Source organism: Erythrolamprus reginae, chromosome 12 (genome assembly GCF_031021105.1).
Source record: "Erythrolamprus reginae isolate rEryReg1 chromosome 12, rEryReg1.hap1, whole genome shotgun sequence".
NCBI classification, from domain to species: domain Eukaryota; kingdom Metazoa; phylum Chordata; class Lepidosauria; order Squamata; family Dipsadidae; genus Erythrolamprus; species Erythrolamprus reginae.
In genome coordinates this window covers 8,384,554-8,410,246 of record NC_091961.1, presented here as the reverse complement: position 1 = coordinate 8,410,246, position 25,693 = coordinate 8,384,554, and the positions used below count along the sequence as shown (strand labels likewise).

General features: G+C 42.0%; 1 protein-coding gene across 3 annotated transcripts in view; it reads right to left on the bottom strand.

The window, feature by feature from the left end:
• DOCK5 (dedicator of cytokinesis 5) overlaps nucleotides 1-25,693 on the bottom strand; it is a 201,407-nt gene that overhangs the window by 35,072 nt on the left and 140,642 nt on the right. For all 3 annotated transcript variants that reach the window (XM_070765694.1, XM_070765696.1, XM_070765695.1), the window contains 13 exons: nucleotides 23,929-24,023; nucleotides 21,422-21,500; nucleotides 20,751-20,851; nucleotides 18,664-18,722; nucleotides 16,538-16,692; nucleotides 13,616-13,701; nucleotides 9,984-10,140; nucleotides 7,583-7,623; nucleotides 7,030-7,120; nucleotides 5,038-5,157; nucleotides 4,465-4,554; nucleotides 3,351-3,455; nucleotides 1,201-1,342 (listed from right to left, as the gene is read on the bottom strand). In XM_070765694.1, the coding sequence (XP_070621795.1) occupies nucleotides 1,201-1,342; nucleotides 3,351-3,455; nucleotides 4,465-4,554; nucleotides 5,038-5,157; nucleotides 7,030-7,120; nucleotides 7,583-7,623; nucleotides 9,984-10,140; nucleotides 13,616-13,701; nucleotides 16,538-16,692; nucleotides 18,664-18,722; nucleotides 20,751-20,851; nucleotides 21,422-21,500; nucleotides 23,929-24,023 (1,321 nt within the window). The remainder of the gene's footprint in view (nucleotides 1-1,200; nucleotides 1,343-3,350; nucleotides 3,456-4,464; nucleotides 4,555-5,037; nucleotides 5,158-7,029; nucleotides 7,121-7,582; nucleotides 7,624-9,983; nucleotides 10,141-13,615; nucleotides 13,702-16,537; nucleotides 16,693-18,663; nucleotides 18,723-20,750; nucleotides 20,852-21,421; nucleotides 21,501-23,928; nucleotides 24,024-25,693) is intronic.

Here is a 25,693-nt window from a genome sequence, read left to right as displayed (position 1 = left end):
TATCTTCTCCTCTATTTTTACATATTATCTATATATATATATTACTTCATGTCTATTCTCTTCCATATGTATTGTGTATTGGACAAATGAATGAATAAATAAAATAAAATAAAAAAATTAAACCAGACAAATAAGTTATAATCATAGTCATGCTAAGCTTGATAAATTTCCACTAAGGTTAGCTTTGAAATGTGTCTTATGGTATTGTGTGAATCCAGGCTAATGGCTAGTTTCTATTTAGGTATCCTGCATCGATGCAGAACCTTGGTAACCAGGTTAAGCTTTTCGTGTGAACACAGCCTGGAATATTGACAACGGTGTTGAATATCTTAATTCCAAATGAACACTTCCAGATCTCATTTGGAATAGTTGTAATACAGAACATCTGGAGAGATTGAGATGGAGAAGGCTGGTGTAGATACTTTGTACTGATTATAAAGTAGGGCTGCGAGGTTGTACTTAGCAGCAAATGGTCATCCCACTAATTTTATAAGCAGAAATGTACTGCGAAAAGAGAGACTAGCGTTGAAAACGATACTCCAAAATTATGCAGGTAATACTGGGCTAGGTTGGGAAATAATCTGTGCTAAGGGTCTGTTTACATGTGTACCTACAGTAAGGATACCTTATACAGTGTTAACTTCCCACGGAATATGAAGGAGACCTGAACTAGTCTGGAAATATCTATCAACTTGCAGAATAAACAACCTAAATGACAATTCAAGTAAGTCAACTTTGGGAAAATGGAAAAAGGAGAGGGGAAGTCAGACATTTCAGGAAAAAAAAAAAGAATAACCCACAAGCTGGTTATATAAAAGCCCAACAATGAAATCTATGACATTAATCTGTTTTGAGCGGCAGAATAATGGAAATTGGACTTAGTTCTCAAATTCTCAGAACTTAGCAGGGAACCTAAATGAGATCCAAATTGGTTTAGAGTTGGTTTCCAAGTCTTGCTTAAAGATCCAGGAATCCAACTTCTGTCTTTAATGTCTAGTTTAAGATGGGCTTTAGGCAAACCATTTGGATCTCAAGGGCAAATAGACCAGCTAAATACACTGTACAGTCCATTTCTGACACCGGGAGTGAGCCAGGACTGTTTCAGCCCTCCCATCATCAGCTGTGCCATTTGTCTACTCTCAATATCCACTTTTTGTTATCTAAATTAGCTCCTAAACTCTCTTCCTTCCCAAAAGATACATTGCTTAAGGGAAGCTTTGACATCTTCTGTTGGTGGGGTGGTGCTGCTCATTTTCTCAGCATTTGGAAACTGGGTGAGCAGTTTCACAATGAAGTCTTCCCTCCTTTCATATTCCTTTCCACGATAGATGAACATCTTGTTCTAAAAGAGACAAGGATTAGAAATTAAATTGCGGGATTACTTGTGGGACCGCCTTTTGCCATATGAGACAAAAAGACCAATTAGGTCCCACAGATTTGGCCTTCTCCAGGTCCCGTCAACCAGACAATGTTGCTTGGTGGGGCCTAGGGGAAGAGCCTTCTCTGTTGTGGCCCCGGTCCTCTGGAACCAACTCCCCCAGGAGATTTACACTGCCCCCACCCTCCTTGCCTTCCGTAAGAGTCTTAACTCCCCACCTATATCGCCAGACCTAGGGCAATTAGGTCTCAACCCCTTGGCCAATGAAATGAGATATATGTTGTATGACTGAACTAACTTGATTGTTTTTAAATATTGGAGTTTTAAACTGTAATTTTAAATTTAATTAGATTTGTCTTTGTGTTATATCGTTATATTATATGCTGTGAGCTGCCCCGAGTTGCACTTGAAGGTTGGCTACCACTAAGCCAGAATTCCTATAACATTTGGCTAAATATGGTCAATACCTTTGCTAAATATTAAGGAAAGAGAATAGAAGTTGGTAGACTTATTTATAAACTATAATTTTGCATGGAAATAAAAAACAAATCAGGAACTACAGTACAGGCCGCCCTCTACAACCACAACTAAGCCAAAAGTTACTTTTGCTAAGCAAGATGGTTGTTAAGTGAGTTTTTGCCCCATTTTCCACCTTTCTTGCCACAGTTGTTAATTTCCTCCCACGCCCCTGGGACACTGCAACTGTCATAAATATGTACCACTTGCCAAGCACTTGAATTTTGATCACATGACTATGGGGATGTTGTAGCAGTCATTAGTGTGAAAGTGGGAAAAATAGTTGTAAGTCACTCTTTTCCAGTCTTTTGTAACTTTGAACAGTCAATAAAGAAATAGTGCTAAATCAAGGACTATGTGTACTAGCATTTCTCTCTGCTTTCAGTCTAGTCTGTATTACTTCTAAGGCCATTAAGGAGGCATTGTATATGTTGTGATTCCGTCTGAGGCCCCTCAGGGAACGGCTGATCATCTGCCGGCTTCCTGCTCAGAGGGGGAGGATGAGGAACAGGAGGTTCAGGCAGACGGGGAGGAGGAATCTCAGGCTGAGGGAGAGGGAGGACAGCCAGAGTCCCCCGAGGGGGAGCTCTCCCCAGCAAGCAGCCTGGATTCCTTAGATGAAAATGCACAAGCAATCATAGATCTCCGGCAGAGAAGAGCAACACAACGAAGGGACCAATTAGCCAGGTACTTTCAGCACTAAAGAGGCAACAGCTGGGTTTGGGTGTGGTGCTCTCTGGAAAGGCTGAAAAGGCAGACCCACCCTTCCTGGCTTGTGGAGTATTATCTTTGGGAGTCCTGGGACCTGGCTGTGATCTTTGGCGTCTTGGAATTCTGGTTTGTGACTTTGAATACTGAAACCTTGGGGGGAAAAGGTGTGGGTCTTATTCTCTACAGTGGTGGGTGTGCCAGCAAGAAGTCTGCTGTATTGTCTGGCCATCAGGACTCTGCTGTGAAGTCTCATAGCCTGCCTGTTGGGAAGAACAGGTTTTTCTCTGTGTTTATTTTTCAAACTATAAAGTGCTTTTGCTTTTACCAGCGTGTCTGGCTGTTTTTTCCAATTGGTGTTGAAGTCTGGGGGCACCCAGACAGAACAGTATATAAATTGTACAAGACATACCTACATTCTGAGAAAGCCACAACAATTCCTCTGTGGCTAACAGGAAAACAACAAGAAGTCTGAATGAACTGTGAAAGCAAAGCTTGCTGGTACTTGCAGCAACACTCAGCTAAAAGTGTTAATAGATAATGGTATTTTAGTTAACCCTTTATTGGTCAGATAAGGCACAGCCAGTGTATCTGTGCTGCTTATTCAGAGATGAAGCTTTGGACTACCCCAAATCAAGATTCTTCTGTCCATTTGGATTAAAGACAGGAGTTAATTATAATTACAGGATTGTAGGCTACATCCCAGGGTTATTCAGGACTATCACAGAGACCCACTTCGCATCCTTACCCGAAGAAAGGAAGGAAATCCATGGCCAAAATATCCAACAGCGAAATATTCTGGTTGAGGCCTCATTGCTTTCATGATGTTCTCATAGAAGGTGGCCCGTTTTTTCTGCACATACGTGTTAAAAAGAAGAAGAGTACGTTGAGCAGTGATTTTAATAATAATAATAATAATAATAATAATAATAATAATAACAACAACAACAACAACAACAACAACAACAGATAAAACAATCTATCACATACTCATCAACTGCAAAAAGATCGCACAGACTGACTACAAGCATAGACATGATGCTGTGGCACAGATGATCCACTGGAACTTGTGCCGGAACTACCATTTACCAGTGGCAAAGAACTGGTGGGATCATAAGTCCGAAAAAATGGTCGAAAATGAGCAAGCAAAACTACTGTGGGACTTCCGACTTCAGACTGACCGAATTCTGAAGCATAACACACCAGACATCCTGATTGTGGAGAAAAAGAAAGTATGGATCATCGACATCACAATCCCAGGAGACAGCAGAATTGAGGAGAAACAGCTAGAGAAACTTGTGAAATACAAAGATCTGAAAATCGAGCTGCAACTATCTGGCATAAGCCAGCGAAAGTGGTCCCAGAGGTCCTTGGAACACTGGGCGCAGTGCCAAAGGATCTCAGCGGACATTGGAAAACCATCGGAATTGACAAAATCTCCACCCGTCAACTGCAAAAGTCTGCTTTAGTGGGATCGGCAAACATATTTCACTGCGACGTCACATAGTCCTAAGTGGTTGGGAAGCACCCAACTGGTGACGAAATCCAAAATCAAGCATAATGATCTTGTTTGCTGTGTTGTGTTGTTGTTGTTATTATTATTATTAATCATATCATCATCATCATCACCACCATCATCATCACCATCATCACCATCTCCATCATCACCATCACCATCATCATCATCATCATCATCTACATTTCTTCACCCTAAACCCTATTTATAGTACTGCTTCCCAAGTTTCTAATTTATTGCTCATCTCTCAATCAGGGACCTAAGAAAATGCTTTTGGAACCCATATGATTGATATTCCTCTCAGTATTTTTCACCCAATAGATAATTAAAGACCTATTTCTCTTACCAAGAGATTGCCAAGGCTCTCATAGTCAAAGACTTTGTTCTCATACATGTCAGCCAATTCTTTGCTTAGCTGGATGGCTTTCTCCCACATCTTCAAGGCGTTAAAAGGAAAAGAGATAAAACAGATCATTTATTCATGAAAAGGGATGAATGAGAGCATATTAGACTTTTTAAATGTATTATTGTTATTTTAGATTCCAACTATTAGATTTGTTATTATATATTGTTTTTATCATTGCTGTAAGCCGCCCCGAGTCTACGGAGAGGGGCGGCATACAAATCTAAATAATAATAATAATAATAATAATAATAATAATAATAATATTCCGCATGGCTATTCCAGACTTTTTTTGATGTTCTACTTCTACTTTAATACTGTTTGTGATCTTCTTGATTGATCCTGGTGGGTTTTAAGTGCTGAAACTGCCTTGTCTTCATTTTTCCACATGGGTTTTGCATAATTTGAGACGAGCCACCCTGTTCGTTTGAAATTCCAGCGAGATCAAATGAAGTAACACAGGGATCATGTCCCTCCCATCCCTACCAAGGGTGAGGATGCCTGTGATAGACTCACTTTGCCTCTGTCGAAGAAGACTATGATTTCTTGGTAAAGCTTCTCCTTGAGTTCCTGTTGTGAATAGACATAGTAGCTGTCCCTCTGAAGCAGGTGCTGAGCACATGGCTGATCAGACCACTGGATAAAAAAAAGACCAGATGGAATTAAGGACATCGTATGCAATTTTGCCCTAGCTCTTCTTCTAGGATAGGAGCTTCCATCATGTTAAAGCAGTGATTTTCAACCTTTTTTGAGCCGCGGCACATTTTTCACATTTACGAAACCCTGGGGCACATTGAGCGGGAGGAGGGGCGGCTAAAAAAAGTTTGGACAAAAAAATTCTCTCTCTCTTCCTCCACTTCGCTCTATTTCTTTCTCCTTCCCTCTTTCTCTCCCTTCCTTCCTCTTTCTTTCTCTCTCCATCCTTCTTTCTTTTTCTTCCTTCCTTCCTCTTTTTTGCTTTCTCTCTCCCTCCCTACGTCCCTCTGTCTTTCTCTCTCTCTCCTTCCCTCCCTCTCTTTCTCCCTCTCTTACTTTCTTTCTCTCTCTCTCTTTCTTTCTCTTGTTCTCTTTCTCTCTCTTGCTTTCTTTCTCTCTTGTTCTCTTTCTCTATCACTCGCTCTTTCTTTCTCTTGCTTTCTTTCTCTCTCTCTCTTGCTTTCTTTCTCTCTCTCTTGCTTTCTTTCTCTCTGAGCTTCGCGGCACACCTGACCATGTCTCGCGGCACACTAGTGTGCCACGGCACACTGGTTGAAAAACACTGTGTTAAAGGACCTGAAGAATCAAAAAAAGTGTTCTTCTGATAGATGAAGAACACAGTAATCTCTTTATCTTCCACACTTAATGCCTTAGAAGTGTTTTTAATAGGAAAGTGAACACAAGAACAAGGGGGCACAATCTGAGGTTAGTTGGGCGAAAGATTAGAAGTAACGTGAGAAAATATTATTTCACTGAAAGAGTCGTAGATGCTTGGAACAAACTTCCAACAGACGTGGTTGGTAAATCAACAGTAACTGAATTTAAACATTCCTGGGATAAACATATATCCATCCTAAGATAAAATACAAGAAATAGTATAAGGGGCGAGTACAAGTGAACTAGAGTGCCTTCCGTCCCCTGTCCTATTGCTCTCTTATATCTCCTATACCTTTCTTCCATTCCTATATGTCTTCTTCTATTCTTTCATTGATATGTTCTATTACTATATCTTCTTTTCTATTCTTTCATAGATATATTTTACTGTGAGTATCTCCTCTATAACCTTCATCATGTATTTTACTATGTGTATATAGATATATACCCACTAAAACCCTCATTGTGTATTGGACAAAATAAATAAATAAATAAATAAGTAGGTAGGCAGGTAGGTAGGTAGATAGAAAGATAGATAGATAGATAGATAGATAGATAGATAGATAGAAAGATAGAAAGATAGATAGAAAGATAGATAGATAGATAGATAGATAGATAGATAGATAGATAGATAGATAGATAGATAGATAGATAGATAGTATAAGGGCAGACTAGATGGACCATGAGGTTTTTTTCTACCATCAATCTTCTATGTTTCTAGTTGCTGCTGATGCTTTGAATATTCCTCCCAGCAGCATGTAAATTATAATTTGAAAACATAATAACAACCTAGGCAAGTTGAAGTATTTTTGCTATGTGTTTGGCCTAAAAGGCAAGATTCCACTTGTTTGGACAGATCCTTGATAAGATTCGGTGTAGCAATCTGAATTGCTTTTGATCCCATCCTTGTTTTTTGGATTCTCCAGGAGCGCTGGTTGTACCTCCTGTGTAGTTATAGTCTAGCCATAACTTAATGCAGTGCTTCTCAACATTGGCAAGTTTAACATGTGTGGATTCAAGTCTCAGAATTGGCTGGGGAGTTCTAGGAGTTAAAGCCCACACATCTTAAACATGTTAAATGCTGCTTTAACAAAATGTAAACTTGATTATTGCAAAGTGTCCTACATGGGCCTACTCTTCAAGATTACTCACACTTACCTGGAGTAATTCTGCATGAAGGAGGAGTGTGTAAGCTGCCTCAGTGTAGCTTTCAGAATCAGTGTGCAAATCCCGGAGTTTATATAAGTACCTAGAAAACAACAATATACTGTCTGAGAATCGAAAGTACTATATTATTTTGTAACAGCCTTTTTAGAAACCTGAAGAAGGAAAAACAAAGAAAAAAAATAAGTGGGCTGTTGTATTACTTTGAATATTTGAATTTAGTAGTTAAATTGTATTAGGTGGTGATTATTTACAATATTAAGGTACACTCTTCCTTCTTCTCTTAAAAATTTCTATATAGATTTTAACAAACTTTTATATACGTTTATATTTACTACTTTAAAACTGATATTTTTGCATATTTCATAGATGATGTTAAAATACAAAATGTTCTCTCTTTTTTTCTTTTATTGCAATGATGACTTTCACTTTGAGCGGAGCGACTGTAGCTCCACTAAATGTTGTATGTCATATTCGTTATGTTTGTTTTTGAAAATTAATAAAATATTTAAAAAAAAAGAAATCTGAAGATCTACTGATCTGTTACCTGATGTATATATCTTCTCTTTTCTTTTCTTTATAAAAATTCTGCAAAAAGAAAAAAAAAACAAGTTGGGGAATAACCAAATGATTTCAGTAATAGATTACATTAGAGAAACATCTTTCAGCTGTGGTGAGGGGGGGCGTTTGCCCAGGTTCGCCTGGTGCACCAGTTGCGGCCCTATTTGGACCGGGAGTCACTGCTCACAGTCACTCATGCCCTCATCACCTCGAGGCTCGACTACTGTAATGCTCTCTACATGGGGCTACCTTTGAAAAGTGTTCGGAAACTTCAGATCGTGCAGAATGCAGCTGCGAGAGCTATCATGGGCTTTCCTAAATATGCCCATGTCACACCAACACTCCGCAGTCTGCATTGGTTGCCGATCAGTTTCCGGTCACAATTCAAAGTGTTGGTGATGACCTATAAAGCCCTTCATGGCACCGGATCAGAATATCTCCAGGACCGCCTTCTGCCGCACGAATCCCAGCGACCGGTTAGGTCCCACAGAGTCGGCCTTCTCTGGGTCCCGTCAACTAAACAATGTCGTTTGGCAGGACCCAGGGGAAGAGCCTTCTCTGTGGTGGCCCCGACCCTTTGGAACCAACTCCTCCCAGATATCAGAGTTGCCCCACCCTCCTAGCCTTTTGTAAGCTCCTTAAAACCCACCTCTGTCCTCAGGCATGGGGGAATTGATACTTTCCCTCCCCCTAGGCTTATGAAATTTATGTATGGTATGCTAGTATGTATGATTGGTTTCTAAATTGGGGTTTTATAAATTAATTAAATATTAGATTTGTTACATTGTATCATTATTGCTGTGAGCCGCCCCGAGTCTGCGGAGAGGGGCGGCATACAAATCTGATAAATAAATAAATAGATAGATAGATAGATAGATAGATAGATAGATAGATAGATAGATAAATAAAATGGGGATTTTGCAGTATCCTTCCCCTGAAGTGGGATGGGAATGGAAATTTTGCAGTATCCTCCCCCCCAGGAATGAGGAGGGAATGGAGATTTTGCAGTATCCTTCCCCTGACATGCCCACCAAGCCACGCCTACCAAGCCACACCATGTCCACCATGTTCACGCCCACTGGGTTTTCACCACTGGTGGAAACCTTTCTTTCATAGTTTCAACCTCCAACCTGTATAATAGGTGAGAGTGACTGCTTTGCATAGTAGTGATGAAAGTGAGCAAAGATGAAAGGCACTTCGCAAATAAAAAAAGATCATGCTAAACCCATCCTCGAATACAGCTCATCCATTTGGAACCGATATCACATCTCAGACATCAACACCCTTGAAAATGTCCAAAGATACTTCACCAGAAGAGCCCTTCACTCCTCCACTCAAAATAGAACACCCTATGAGACTAGACTTTCAATCCTGGGCCTAGAAAGCCTAGAACTAAGACACCTTAAACAAGATCTAAGTATTGCCCACAAGATCATATGCTGCAACGTCCTGCCTGTCGGCGACTACTTCAGCTTCAACCACAACAACACAAGAGCACACAACAGATTTAAACTTAATATTAAATGCTCCAAACTTGACTGTAAAAAATATGACTTCAGCAACCGAGTTGTCGAAGCATGGAACTCATTACCGGTCTCCATAGTGTCATCCCCAAACCCCCAACACTTTACCCTTAGATTATCTATGGTTGACCTATCCAGATTCCTAAGAGGTCAGTAAGGGGCGAGTACAAGTGCACTAGAGTGCCTTCCATCCCCTGTCCTATTGCTCCCCTATCTCTCCTATGCCTTTCTTCTATTCCTATATTTCTTCTTCTATTCTTTCATTGATATGTTCTATTACTATACCTTCTTTTCTATTCTTTCTTAGATATATTTTATTATGAGTATCTCCTCTATAACCTTCATCATGTATTTTACTGTGTGTGTGTGTGTGTATATATATGTGTGTGTGTGTGTGTGTGTGTGTGTGTGTATGTGTATGTATATCTATCTATCTATCTATCTATCTATCTATCTATCTATCTATCTATCTATCTATCTATATATATATCTCCACTAAAACCCTCATTGTGTTTTGGACTAAATAAATAAATAAATGAATGAATGAATGAATGAATGAATGAATAAATAAACAAATAAACAAACAAACAAACAAACAAACAAACAAACCTCTTTAGAAGCTCTTGAGCTTCTAATGCAGCAAGTCCAAAGTTGGTCTATGGCAGTGTTTCCCAACCTTGGCAACTTGAAGATATTTCGACTTCAACTCCCAGAATTCCCCAGCCAGCAAATGCTGGCTGTGGAATTCTGGCAGTTGAAGTCCAGATATCTCCAAATTGCCGAGGTTGGGAAACACTGGTCTATGGGTCTAAAGTGGTTTCACAGGAACCAAGACTGGCACCCAGCTGTACGTTCTCCCCTTACCAGTAAGTTGACAGTGCAACTCATGCGGTTCTCTTTGCTCCCGTCGTGCATAATCGCTCGGTAATCCAAAAGGTTCTCAAGCAGGCTGCTAACCAACAGGGCAAAGACTTCGCCTAGGCTTGACAGGTATTTATGCTTCCGGCAGTGCTCCAGGAGGCTGCAGACATTTCCATCGATGGGATCAAAAAAGAAAGAAGAGAGGAGGAAATAGAAAAAACAGAGCACCTGGTTTTAGACCCAAAGATGTGGAATTAAAAAGCTTATGGGGAAGGGAAATATTGGGACCCATCACCTGCATTAATCTTTTGGATATTACTGATTGATTTTTTACTTTATTTCCAAGATATTTTTAGTCTGAGAGTTCAATGCAAAAGGTAAGAATACAAGGAAGTGTGTGTGTGTGTATAGAGAGAGGGGGGAGAGGGAGGGAGAGGAGAGGGGGAGGGAAAGGGAGAAGGGGAAGAGAGGGGGGAGAAGGAGGGGGAAGAAGAAGAGGGGGACAGAGAGAGAGAGGAGAGGGGGTAGAGAGAGAGAGGAAGGAGAGGGAGAGAGGAGAAGGAGAGAGATGTAGAGGAGAGGGAGAGAAAGGGAGGAGGGGAGAAAGGAGAAGGAGAGAGATAGAGAGGAGAAGGAGAGAAAGGGAGGAGGGGGAGAAAGGGAGGGAGAGGGAGGAGAGTGGGAGAGAGAGGAGAGTGGGAGAGAGAGAAGTAGGAGAGAGATGGAGAGGAGAGGGAGAGAAAGAGAGGAGAGGGAGAGAGAGAGAAGAAGGAGAGGGAGAGAGGAGGAGAGAGATGGAGAGTAGAGGGAGAGAAAGGGAGGAGGGGAGAAAGGAGGAGAGAGATGGAGAGGAGAGGGAGAGAAAGGGAGGAGGGCGAGAAAGTGAGGGAGAGGGAGGGGGAGAGAGAGGAGAGAGTGGGAGAAGGAGGAGAGAGATGGACAGGAGAGGGAGAGAAAGAGAGGAGAGGGAGAGAGAGAGAAGAAGGAGAGGGAGAGAGGAGAGAGATGGAGAGTAGAGGGAGAGAAAGGGAGGAGGGGAGAAAGGAGGAGAGAGATGGAGAGGAGAGGGAGAGAAAGGGAGGAGGGAGAGAAAGTGAGGGAGAGGGAGGGGGAGAGAGAGGAGAGAGTGGAAGAAGGAGGAGAGAGATGGACAGGAGAGGGAGAGAAAGAGAGGAGAGGGAGAGGGAGGGAGAAGGAGGGAGGCAGAGAGAAAGAGAGGAGAGGGAGAGGGAGGGAGGGAGAGAGAGAGAGGAGAGGGGGAGAGAGAGAGAAGGAGAGGGAGAGAGAAGGAGAGAGATGGAGAGGAGAGGGAAAGAAAGAGAGGAGGGGAGAAAGGGAGGGAGGGAGAGAGTGCTGTGGAAAATAGGTCATTCACATGAAACTACAATGTGACTATTTGTACAAATGGTTCTCAACTTACCGATATTTATTTACTAACAATTCAAAGTTATAACGGCAATGGAGAAAGTGACATTTGAGCAATCCTTCTCTTACAAGCATACACCCCCCCCCATGGAACCAACTCCCCACCCCCGCCATATCCATACTGCTCCCACCTTACTGGTCTTCCACATAATTCACATTACAACTGTGGTGGTTTTGCTGAACAAACTGTGAGAAAAAGCCCATAAAATCTGGCATGACTCATTTAACAACTGCCTTGCTTAGCCGTGGAAATTCTCGTCCCGACTGTGAGGGTCATTGGTTTATGGAATTCCCTTCCAGAAGAGGTCATGACAGCTGTCAGCCTGCATAGCCTTGAGGCAGGATTAGACAGATTCATGGATACAAAGTGTATCATGGGTGGTTATTGAAATGGATGTCCAAGTGCCGCCTCTATGTTGGTTGAGGCAGGCAGGGTTCCCTTAGGTCCCATTTGTTGGGGGTCAAGGGAAAGGGAGGGTTTTGCCTTCTCTTTCTGCTCAAGATATCCCCATGGACAATTGGTGAGCCACTGTGTGACACAGGATGATGGACTTGATGGGCTTGGCCTGATTCAGCATGGCTCGTCTTATGTTCTTATGACCTAAGTCAAAGATTATCTGCATTGGCATAGCATGTTTTGTGAACAGACTCATTGCGTTTCGCTAGTAGAAGCTTAATGTTTGCTAGCAAATGCAGCTAGTAAATACGAAATTGTTGTGGTTAGCTCTGGCCCTGCTCCTGCCCCAAGGACTGTGGATGTGGGGGAGACATCCACATGCTGCAGGCCTGTTTTGCCCCCGGTGGAATCTGCTGATGAAGGCTCCTCTGACCAAGAAGACATGAGTGACAGGGAGGAGGAGAGTGGGGCAGACAGCTCAGAAGGAAATCAATTATCTAGCTTCTCTTTGGATTCGGAACAAGAGTTAATGATACAGCCACGCATGCGGGGAGCGATGCATAGGCAACAACAACTGAGAGATTATTATCAAAGAAAATGAGGCCACCTTTGGTTGGGTGGGGCTGTAGTAATTAGTGAGGCTACTATAAATAGCAGCCTGTGGGCTTGGCCATTGTGGAGGATTATCTGATCGTTGTGTTTCATGACTGCTTTGCTTACTTTGACCTTTGTGTGCTGATTTTCCCCTGCTTTGAACTAAACCAGAGCAAAGTGTGTTTCACTTTGTGAAAGAAGAAAGACTGTGAATTGCCTCACAGCTGCAAGCTAAGTATCACAGAACTGATAAGGGACTTGTACAAATTACCAGTTTGTTTGGAGACGAGTGCTCTTCGCTATACAAAAAGAGTGCCCTGTTTATTTGCATTTTCGGTATAAAGAACATTGTTTTGAATTTTCAAACGTGTGTGTGTCTGAAATTGTATCTGTGCATTTTTGGGAGGATTCTACCAGAGAGCTCGACAGAACACGAAATACTGTGCTAAATTCCAGCTGAGTGTTGGAAAACTGAGCATCCTTCCTAAAACCTGTTTGACAATAGAACGAGTTGCTGACAGAGGAGATAAGCTCCTCTTTTCTGAGTTGTGTTCAAATAAATGCTACCTATCAAAAATGCTGCTGTTTAAATTCCACATTGGAGGGCTGAAGGCTTGACTTTTGAATGGCCCCTTGCAATGCTATGATTGTGTAATGCAAAAAAAGACAAACTTATTTTTTGTTTCAGATTGAATACTTACACCTCAATGAAAATTCAATCAATGCACAGATTAACTTACAATGAATGTGTATGTGTATAAATTCATTACAAAGTTCAAACTGGAGACTAAAAGGAATATCTGTCTCTTGCTCATGCGATAAACGTGCATGGCAAATGAACACATTCCCTGTGCAATGGAATGTGAGAACGCCATGCGTTACAAAACGTTACCTGGAAGATAATCAAGGTCACTCGCATACATAGAAACATAGAAACATAGAAGTCTGACGGCAGAAAAAGACCTCATGGTCCATCTAGTCTGCCCTTATACTATTTTCTGTATTTTATCTTAGGATGGATATATGTTTATCCCAGGCATGTTTAAATTCAGTTACTGTGGATTTATCTACCACGTCTGCTGGAAGTTTGTTCCAAGGATCTACTACTCTTTCAGTAAAATAATATTTTCTCATGCTGCTTTTGATCTTTCCCCCAACTAACTTCAGATTGTGTCCCCTTGTTCTTGTGTTCACTTTCCTATTAAAAACACATACTTACAGTTTCTCCAGCAACATCTTGTACTGTTCATCTCCCCGGCCTCCTTCCACTTCTTGATCTAATTTAGTGATCAGCTCGTTTTCAAACTGCAATTTAAAGGTTAAAATGAAAGAAAAACCCCATTATTTAAAAGGTTTCCATTAAATTTTTTTAAAAAAAAAAATCAGAAAACAAGATGTTCCCCAAACTCTTCAGCCCGTTGATTCCTTCAAGAAATTTAAGGTTGTTCATTGACCCCTGTTTAAGATAAAAATAATTTCAATTTCATAAGTGTTACTTTAAGTAATAGTGTACTACTACTTGTTGTGGTTAGCTCTGGTCCAGCTCCTGCCCCAAGGAATGTGCAGGTGGATGTGGGGGAAACATCCACATGCCACAGGCCTGTTTTGCTCCCGATGGAATCTGCCGACGAAGCCTCCTCTGACCAAGGAAGCATGAGTGACAGGGAAGAGGGGAGTTTAGCAGACAGCCCAGGAGGAGATCAGTCATCTGTATCATCCTTGGATTCTGAACAAGAATTAATGACACATCCACGCATGCGTAGAGTGATGCATAGGAGACAACAACTGAAGGATTATTACAAGAGAAAATGAGGCCACCTGTGGTTGGGTGGGGCTGCTGTAATTAATGCTACAGATAAAAGTGCAACCTGGTGTTTTAGCCTCATGGCAGTTTATCTAATTCATTGTTTTGTCAAGATCGTGGTTTTTGTGCTGTTCAAGATTGTGTGTGGACTCTCTGGACTTTAGAATTGGACTCAATTTCCCAGTTATTGGGTGAGCAATTGGATTGCATTTAACCTGTGCCTTGTGTGTACCAGAAAATCCCTTTGACGTTTAAAAAGGGAGCTGTTTCTGTTTCTCTGTTTATAAAAACTTTTGGGTTTTCCTTTTATCGTGTGGTGTGTGTCTTCCTGGACTAATTGCCCTGTAATTACAGGCGGTTGAGACACACCAGCAGAACACTACTACTACTACTACTACTACTATTACTACTACTACCAACAACAAACCATGATCATCATCATAATCATTATCTAGGACACTGGCTACAACCTGCATCAATTATAAGCACCAGTCAATGGTATTTGTGACACTTTTCAAAATATTCAGTTGACTCAGTTTCATGTTTAATGAATAAAAGACATAATAATAATTATAAACAATTCAAGACTGCTTATTGTTGGTGCTGACCACCAATCCTTGGTAACACTGTTCCCCTCATAGTCACCTTCTATATAAGTCTAGAGATTGGTATGAATTTCTAAGGATGAACCCGGAAGATCAACTGATGCCAATTGATCCATCTATTAACCCCCAGACATTTACTGATTTCCTTTTAACCCCCATTTATTGACCCATTGGATATAGTCCCATTGACCTTTGATGTTATTTCAAGGAGCCCTAAGATAGATGGATCTATCAGTCCTATTTTTATCTCTGTCAGTCATTTTAGATTCGCCAGTCCTATTAGAAGTCAAATAACAGTTCAGTTTAGTCCATCGTGGTTGGATATTGATTTAGCTGCACCAACTGCTGACATCTGTAAATATGTGCCAAAGAATTATGCTTTGTCCTAAAAAGCAAACCAGGGTTTTGCCTTCAGGTATCTCCCACTTGCAGGTCTCACCAGTTACATAGAAACATAGAAGACTGACGGCAGAAAAAGACCTCATGGTCCATCTAGTCTGCCTTTATACAATTTTCTGTATTTTATCTTAGGATGGATCTATGTTTATCCCAGGCATGTTTAAATTCAGTTACTGTGGATTTACCAACCACGTCTGCTGGAAGTTTGTTCCAAGCATCTACTACTCTTTCAGTAAAATAATATTTTCTCACGTTGCTTCTGATCTTTCCCCCAACTAACCTCAGATTGTGCCCCCTTGTACTTATGTTCACTTTCCTATTAAAAACACTTCCCTCCTGAACCTTATTTAACCCTTTAATATATTTAAATGTTTCAATCATGTCCCCCCTTTTCCTTCTGTCCTCCAGACTATACAGATGGAGTTCATTAAGTCTTTCCTGATAGGTTTTATGCTTAAGACCTTCCACCATTCTTGTAGCCCGTCTTTGGACCCATTCAATTTTGTCAATATCTTTTTGTAGGTGAGGTCTCCAGAACTGAACACAGTATTTCAAATGTGGTCTCATATACAGCAGGATCACAATCTCCCTCTTCCTGCTTGTTATACCTCTAGCTATGCAGCCAAGCATCCTACTTGCTTTCCCTACCGCCCGACCACACTGCTCACCCATTTTGAGACTGTCAGAAATCACTACCCCTAAATCCTTTTCTTCTGAAGTTTTTGCTAACACAGAACTGCCAATGCAATACTCAGGTTGAGGATTTCTTTTCCCCAAGTGCATTATTTTACATTTGGAAACAAACAAACAGTTTATTCATAATTCCTTGCAACTAGTCCTCAAAATTTCCCCATGCTCTATAAGCAATGGTGAAAGGCTACCAGTACGACCTGGTTGGGGGGGTACCAGAAGCAGGGGCTACCGGTGGTTCAGACAAGCGGTGGCAGCATTAGCTGTCTCGGATGTCAGGCATGGGGGAATTGAAACATCTCCCCCTGGGCATGTTTAATTTATATACGGTATGCTTGTGTGTATGTCTGTTAGTATATGGGGTCTTTTTTAAATCTTTAAATATTTTAAATTTGTCAGATTATTTATGATTTGTTTCCACGTGTTGTGAGCCGCCCCGAGTCTTCGGAGAGGGGCGGCATACAAATCTAAGTAATAAATAAATAAATAAATGTCACCATTTCCTTATTTTTTAGGCTCTGCAAATGTGCAAAGCCTTCCGTGCATGCGAAGAGGGTGAAAAAATGAGCTTCACGGGGTGACACTTCTGAACTGGTAGGGAAGGTAAGAAGATTTCACTGCTGTCTATAAGCTAACTCTGTACCATATGGAAATTTCTGCCCCCGCTGAAGTTGAATTCGCATTGCATCATGTCGAAAAAGATAGGGATGGTTGCTTTCCGCAGCTCAGGTTCTGGAGTCAAGGTCACTTCCAGAATTGGTCCCACCATGGAAGGGATGAACTTGATCTTATGAGGTCCTGAGAAAACAGAAAAGGTGAGGGGGGAAACAGGAGTCAAGATCAAACAGATGGGCTGCTTTGTCTAACCCAGCAGCTGCTCTTGAGCCACAGATCCCTCTCGACTCATTTTTAAAAGTCTTTCATAGGCAAAAAAGTCCAACAGAGACCTTCTGTCATCCCATCCCGCTTTCTCTAACTTTCTGATGAAATTCTGTAGGAATTTATGAGCCGGGGTGGCGCAGCAGGTAGAGTGCTGTATTGCAGGCCACTAAAGCTGACTCCTAGATCTGCAAGTCAGCGGTTCAAATCTCATCACCGTCTCAAAGTTGACTCAGCCTTCCATCCTTCCGAGGTGGGTCAAATGAGGACCCGGATTGTGGGGGCAATAGGCTGGCTCTGTTAAAAAAGTGCTATTGCTAACATGTTGTAAGCCGCCCTGACTCTAAGGAGCAGGGCAGCATAAAAATTGAATGAATGAATGAATGAATGGATGGATGGATGGATGGATGGATGGATGGATGAATGAATACCAATCAGGCGGGGGTTGTCACTCCCGCCACTACCGGTGCACTGTGTGTGCAGCTCTGTGTCTCCGGCATGCGCATGTGCACACCTGATTGAGATTTTGTTTCTGCACAGGAAGCAAAATCTTGTGAGGCAAGATTTCAGTGATATTTTCGGCAAGAAATTGCCAGAATCTCACATGCACTTCCGTCCTCTTGGAAGATTTTTTTTCTGCACATGTGCAGAAGTTAAAAATTGCCAAAATCTCATCTGAGTGCATGCGCAGGAAGCAAAATTTCAGTGATTGTTTTTGGCAAATTTTTTATTTATTTATTTTATTTATTTATTTGATTTTTTTTTATGCTGCCCTTCTCCTTAGACTCAGGGCGGCTTACAGCATGTTAGCAATAGCACTTTTTAAAACGGAGCCAGCCTATTGCCCCCACAATCCAGGTCCTCATTTTACCTACCTTGGAAAGATGGAAGGCTGATGGAAATTGCCGAAATCTCACGTGCGCTGGCATCCCCTCGCGAGATTTTGTTTCCTGCACATGTGCAGAAGCAAAAAATTGCTGAAATCCCATGAAGAGATTCCAGGGGCGGAGCTTTGACGTCACCGGCAGGTTGCTAAGGAAGCCAAGGTGATCACTTCCTGGATTCCATGGAATCCAGGAAGTGATCACCTTGGCTTCCTTAGCAACCTGCCGGTGACGTCAAAGCTCCGAACGCCGAACATGACCCTGAACTTTGCCCGAAGTTTGGAAAAATTTCGTGTTCGTGTTTGGCATATCGAACACCGCATAATTCGGTACGGACCCGAATTGTGCGGGTTTGGTTCGCCCATCACTACTAGTAAGTAGGGCAGAGTAGGTGGGGATCTTAACTAGGGATTATTTTGGATGCATGTGCAAAAATCAAGCTAGGGCTAACTTTTGGGAGGGGTCCTATTTCAGGGAAACATGGTATCTAGAAGAGGCAACCTCCCTGAACTTGGGAACCTTCCAAATGTATAATTTCAGCTTCCAGAACTCTCAGCAATGGTCACTTTGGTTATTACAGGAAATTAGGGGCTAAAGATTGGGGGAAACTGCTCCAGATTATTCAATTTTTGTACTAGGGAGCTTATTCAGTTCATCTAGGAACTGATCTCCCAGTACAGGGGTCCCTAAATTCTTTTGGTGATTTTTGCTTCTGTGCGTACATGGAAGAAACCCCCCCACCAAAATCTTTCTTTTGCGCACGTCCCCTCGTGAGATTTTGCTTTTGCGTATGCGCAGGAAACAAAACAGGCCCAAAAATTCAGAAAAAAAGATGGCGCTGCCCGCTGGAAAAGTGAAGATGTTACCAGAACGGTCACGCACAAATAGCGCAATCTAGTGGCTGCTAGCGGAATGGAGCTCCAAGGTATACTGGTAGCAACCCACCGCTGTTCTGTATGCAAGAATCAATGGCCAATTTGCTCTTTCAATTTGCTTCATTGCTTACCAAGGTTGTACCACATGTCCCTTATTTGGAAGCCAATTTCCTTTCTCATATCTCCATATCTACAAACCAGGAGGAGAAAAGGGGAAAGAAGAGAGAGAGAGAGAGAGAGAGAGAGAGAGCACATTCAATGATTTGCTTAAATATCTGGGAACAAAATAAATTATTGGATTAAGGTTGTCACAAGTATCATCTTCGGAGAAGGGCGGCAAAGAAATAATAATAATAATAATAATAATAATAATAATAATAATAATAATAATAGTTGTTGTTGTTGTTGTTATTATTATTATTATTATTATTATTATCATTATTATTATTATTATTATGTCAATACAACACATCAAACGAGATCACTATGCTGGATTTCGTATTTCATCACCAGTCGGGCGCTTCCCAAGCACCTAGGACTGCGTGATGTAGCGGCGGATTATGTTTGTCGATCCCAGTAAAGCGGCCTTTTGCAATTGACAGATGGAGATTTTGTCAATTCTGATGGTTTTCAAATGTCCGCTGAGATCCTTTGGTATTGCGCCCAGCGTGCCAAGTACCACTGGGACCACTTTCACGGGCTTATGCCAGAGTCGTTGCAGCTCGATTTTTAGATCTTCATATTTCACTAATTTCTCTAGCTGCTTCTCCTCAATGCTGCTGTCCCCTGGGATTGCGATGTCGATGATCCATACTTTCTTTTTCTCCACGATCACAATGTCTGGTGTGTTATGCTTCAGAATTCGGTCAGTCGGAAGTCGGAAGTCCCACAGTAGTTTTGCTTGCTCATTTTCAACCACTTTTTCGGGCTTATGATCCCACCAGTTCTCTGCCACTGGTAAATGGTAGTTCTGGCACAAGTTCCAGTGGATCATCTGTGCCACAGCATCATGTCTATGCTTGTAGTCAGTCTGTGCGATCTTTTTGCAGCAGCTGAGTATGTGATCGATTGTTTCCTCTGTTTCTTTACAGAGTCTACACTTTGGATCGTGCAAGGATTATCTTTGGAGAAGGGCGGCATACAAATATTATTATTATTATTATTATTATTATTATTATTATTATTATTATTATTATTAATAATCTTTGGCATCAAGTCTAAATTGTCCTTTCAAACAAGCATTCTCATTATTGTAACTAATGCTTCAGTTGAAATGTATCTGAATGTAAGTCCAACATTTATTTGCTTGCTTATAGGATTTATATAACCAACGAATCAAACAAATAATTCTGATAGCTTACTGAGTTGAAAAAAACCCTCTCCTGATAAACCACCACATACCACCATCACTACCTCTGGGGTTCAAGGATAAATAATAATCCCATTCAATGAAAAACATGTCCATAACTTCAGTCAGTAACCCATCAATAACTGATTAAAGTTGAAGGCAACTGCCACAAAGCCTATAAAAGTATGGGAGCCTATTTGATATAACTTTTAAGGGTGTTGGAGCAAGATTGAAGTTTAAGTAGCTCCTTAATTATGGAAGCTCGTCAGATTTTTAGGTGTCATGTTCTTTAGTAACTTACTAAAACCAATACTGATTCTGTTCCCCAGACTATTGTCACATAAGGTATTTTTAACAGTATTTATTGAACTGAAAGGGATGAAAGTAACTGACTCAATACAGACTCAATATATTTTGATGTACAGGTATATTAAGGCTTTATCATCTAACAATTTCCTCTGCTATGATAAGAAGACCATACCATAGGAAAGAAGAAGATTGGTACAGTATTTGCATAACTATTTCCTAGCTCCAAATCAACTAGGAGCCCAACTGTTACATGGGGCTATTGTCTTGTTGACCAATATCCTTCAGGGTTCACTATTGGGGGATAAATTGGGGCTAAGAGCACTACCTATGCTTCTTTTGAAATGCAGAGAAAAATCAGAATGTACATCCAACAGGTAAATATTTATTAATCAACCAAGCTTTATGGGCTGATATAACATTAATGGAGGTTTTTAGATATACACGTCCTTCAGATTTGCAGTATCATTCATTTAGGAAAATGTGATGGTACAGAAGTCATTGAAATACTTACTTGTGCATGGTAGAACTTAAGTGAAAATAAAAACTCAGGTGAGAACTTACTTCTTCCTTATCTTGTTCCGTTTTGCCTGGGAGAAAGTCTCCAGTTGAAGAGATTCATGAGTAAGGAAGGCCACTGCCAAATGGAAGTAATTATTCCATAGCTATGGGAGTATGGAGGAGGGAGAGAGAGAAATCAGATCAAACGAATCATACAATTTGATAAAATCATACAACGGCATGTAAGATAGGAGAGCCATTACAATTTGTGTACTCAAAACATCTGCTCCAACAAGAACAAGAGACAGGGTGGCGCAGCAGGTAGAGTGCTGTAATTCAGGCCACTGAAGCTGACTGTAGATCTGCAGGTCAGTGGTTCAAATCTCATCACCGGCTCAAGGTTGACTCAGCCTTCCATCCTTCTGAATATTTATGACCTGGATTATTTATTTGGACTGTTCTGTTTCTTAAACACTATATGCACTTTAACGTATCCCTCTGTGTGTGACTGGATAATTACTCATATCTACGGCAATATCCCATTTCTATGTGCCTGTCCTTGATAACTCAAGGGTTGCTCTGCACACAACTTAACAAGTCTTTTTAAATAAATCTGCATTCTCATTTCAATTGGCCATGATGTCTTGCTTTGCAAACCTGGCAAATTGTAAAGACTGACCTTCCAGATAACCACCATCCCCTTGTGATTAAAGAGGGTGGGTGATCTCTCTTACCTGGAGCTCAAAGCTTGCCTGGTCCAAGAAGAAGCGATTGAGCACAGAGGCATATTGATTGATGGCTCGAAGGAAAATCCTGGAAAAGTACAGGGGGGGTAGGGTGAAAAAACCACTTTTAAAAACAGCCTGGGAGAGAGGCAGAGGCTAAAAGCACCTCCTTGTCCCCGTGAAACCAGAGGAAGTGCCTGCTGTGTGTTCACAAGTTCTTTGGCACCATTTGTATTTTTGCTGCTCTTAAAGCAATGGTGCCAATTTTCATATAAATCTCTGTATTCTCAAATGGAAAGGTTTGATTTAGAAGGTTTGAAGCAACCACAATCAAGAGAATTTATAAGTTAGCAAGCTGTTAAAGGCGGAGAAAAAAAGCCACCACTATGAATAGCTGAGGAATCCAGATGGGATTCTCTCAATCACAGTTACCATATTTTTCGGCGTATAAGACGCAAGTTTCCTCCCCTAAAAAGACTGAAAATTTGGATGTACAGTGGTACCTTGTCTTATAAACTTAATTGGCTCCGGGACGAGGTTCTTAAGGTGAAATGTTTGTAAGATGAAACAATGTTTCCCATAGGAATCAATGGAAAAGCGATTAATGCGTGCAAGCCCAAAATTCACCCCTTTTGCCAGCCGAAGTGCCCTTTTTTGTGCTGCTGGGATTCCCCTGAGACTCCCCTCCATGGGAAACCCCACCTCCGGACTTCTGTTGCCAGTGAAGCACCCATTTTGCACTGCTGGGATTCCCCTGCAGCATCACAAAAACATGGAAGTCTGGTGGTGGGGTTTCCCATGGAGGGGAGCCTCAGGGGAATCCCAGCAGCACAAAAACAGGTGCTTCGCTGGCAACAAAAGTCCAGAGGTGGGGCATCCAAGCGGTGGCAGTGAGTTTGTAAGGTGAAAATAGTTTGTAAGAAGAGGCAAAAAAATCTTAAACCCCGGGTTTGTATCTTGAAAAGTTTGTATGATGAGGCGTTTGTAAGATGAGGTATCACTGTATCTTATAGTCCAAAGGTTTTCTGAACCCTAACAAGGCGCTAGCAATGTTCTTTTTCAGCCCTAATGAGCTAAATGATATTCCCAGTTCTTCCCGTCCTGCAGGCTTTTTTCTACTGCTACTCTCTCGGAAGGAGGTTTTTTTCAGCCCTAACTAGGAGATAAAATAATGTGCTGAAACAGACCAGACTAAGGACACTAGTGAGATGGATGCCTGATAGGCAGATTGTTTCTCATATTTTCCTCCCCCAAAACTATGGTGCGTCTTATACTCTGAAAAACATGGTATTTTTAATATCGAATGTAAAGAAGAATTCTTGTTATTGTATCCTTATTACGTATAAAGTTAGCAAAATAAAGCTATTTCTAATATCTATACATACTTTAGAATCATTTAAATTTTATTTTTTCTCTTTTCCTTAAAGAAATTACCCCACAAGATATTAAGAAAACGCCAGAATTTTTCTTATTGGGTATAACGAATCAAAAATTTAAAAAGGATATTTTTAAAAAATTATTCATATCCTAACAGCAGCTAGGATAGTATTTGCACAGAATTGGAAAGGAGGAGATTTTCCCAAGGAAGAGGATGTAATTAAAAAAAAATTATGGATATGATGACAAGGCGGTTAAACAATCATGAAGAATCAGAATTTTATAAGATTTGGAATAAACTGTATACAGTGATCCCCCAATCATTGCGAGGGTTCTGTTCCAGGACCCCTCGCAATGATCGGTTTTGCGCGAAGTAGCGCAGATGGTGTTTTTACTTCCGCAGCAGCGAGGAGCTGAAGATTGGGGTTTCCCCCAACTCCTCGCTGCTGCCGCACCCGCCGCTTGTCCGCCGCCTGCCTGCCCGCGCGCCCTTCGCCCGCCCACGCCGTTCGCTCGCGCCGCGACTCAGTTGGGAAGCCGCGCGGCTGTTTTAAAACGTCGCCGCCGGCATGGGGGGCTTCCTAGCAGCCCCCCAAACCCGGGTTGGGGGTCCGGGGGGTGCTGGCAAGCCCCCCATGCCGGCGGCGACATTTTAAAACAGCCACGCAGCTTCCCAACTGAGTCGCGGCGCGAGCGAACCCGGGTGGCCGGGCGAGCAGCGAGCGAACGGCGGGTGGCCGGGCGAAGGGCGGGCGAGCGGCGAACGGCGGGTGAGCGGGTGCTGGGGGGGGGCTTTAAACAAGCAGAAGATTTATGGTGGCTTTCCATTTTAATTATGTCTGGATGCAGGATTTCCTTGGGCTTAAGCTGCAATCACCCACAAAGCTTGGGCTTAAGCTGCAATCACCCACCCTCCCGCCAGCAAGAGGGGGAAGACCCAGGGAAGCCGCCCAGCAGCTGATCTGCCCGGCGCCATCTACGCATGCGTGGCCATAGAAAAAAAGGGCACGCATGCGCAGATGGTGTTTGTACTTCCGGGTTGAAAAATCGCCATATAGCCGTTTCGCAATGATCGGGATCGCAATACCCGGGGGATCACTGTATATGGTTAAGTAAAACAGATAATAAGACTTTTTTACCTGCTCTGCATCATATTCATCACCATCCAGTCACTTGCATAGACATTTTTCCCAATCAGGTCTTTAAACATGATGAAAGTTTCCATCAGAAAATCCTACGGGAAAATATACAAATCAGAATGGAGGAGAGTGACCAGATTTATATTAGCTTATAGATCAGCCTTCCAAATATAATGTTGTCCAGATGTTCTTGGACCCTACTTCCCAGAATTGGCCATACTAACTGGGAATTCTTGGAACTGTCTTTCCAAACCTTCCAAAGCTCACCAGGCTATAATCTTCCATGGCTTCCTGTGATCCCCACCCTCTACCTGCTTACACTGCCAATAAAAACCTTTTTTCTTAAAAATGGTAAAAGTAGAAACTCTTTAAATACATGTGTCAACCACTCAATTAAACCCAAACCTTTGTTCTAGTTGGGTCCTTCCCACTTTTTGGAGTTAGATCTGAAGTCTTGCTACTTAAATGGCAACTGAGAATCTCATCTTAGGCCACATTGACTGTATTGCTATTATCCTACTCATCTTCTCATCTTTCTTACTACTTTCTCCTATTGGTATGTTATGATTTATGATTGGATCATACAATTTATAATCTATGACTTATTCATTTTGTTGCTTGTATATATATACTGAGAGATTATGCAGATAAATTGGAGATAAATTCCTTGTGTGTCCAGTCACACTTGGTCAATAAAGAATATTCCAATTCTATTGCAAATTATATCTCAAACCTATGCAGCTCAAAACAAAAGAAGATTTAAGAAAGTCTTAAGAAATACTACCTAACAACCAGGTTTCCCAAAGGAGGAAACCTCTACTTACCAACTTAATTCGTTCCGTGACCAGATTCTTAAGTAGGAAAGTTTGTAAGAAGAAGCAATTTTTCCCATAAAATCAAATAATGTGCGTGATTGGGGAAGCCCCAGGAAGAGTGGAGGCCCTGTTTCCTCCCAGGAGATTCCTAGAGAGGCCCCACGGAGGCTTATCTCCCCCTTTTCTGGCCCTGTTTCCTCCCAGGAGATTCCTAGAGAGGCCCCACGGAGGCTTCTCCCTGCCTTTTCCATCCCTGTTTCCTCCCAGGAGATTCCTAGAGAGGCCCCACGGAGGCTTCTCTCCCCCTTTTCTGGCCCTGTTTCCTCCCAGGAGATTCTTAGAGAGGCCCCACAGAGGCTTCTCCCCGCCTTTACCATCCCTGTTTCCTCCCAGGAGATTCCTAGAGAGGCCCCACGGACGCTTCTCTCCCCCTTTTCTGGTCCTGTTTCCTCCCAGGAGATTCCTAGAGAGGGCCCATGGAGGCTTCTCCCACCTTTTTCATCCCTGTTTCCTCCCAGGAGATTCCTAGAGAGGCCCCACGGAGGCTTCTCCCTGCCTTTTCCACCCCTGTTTCCTCCCAGGAGATTCCTAGAGAGGCCCCACAGAGGCTTCTCCCCACATTTTCTGATTCTGTTTCCTCCCAGGAGATTCCTAGAGAGACCCTACGGAGGCTTCTCCCTGCCTTTTCCAGTTACAGTTTTGGAGGCTCAGGTTTGTAAGTGGAAAACGGTTCTTGTGAAGAGGCATTCTTAGGTATAGGTACCACTGTACACCAAGATAGTTTTACCAAGATAGTATATTTAGTCCCATAAAAATTCTCCCCACCCAAAACCCATAAACATGGAAGTTATGTACATGTAGAGCAGGGATAAAATTCAGGGACAGATTCTGGAGAACCGAAATTTTGAGTAGTTCAGAGAACCAGCAAATACCACCTCTGTCTAGCCCTA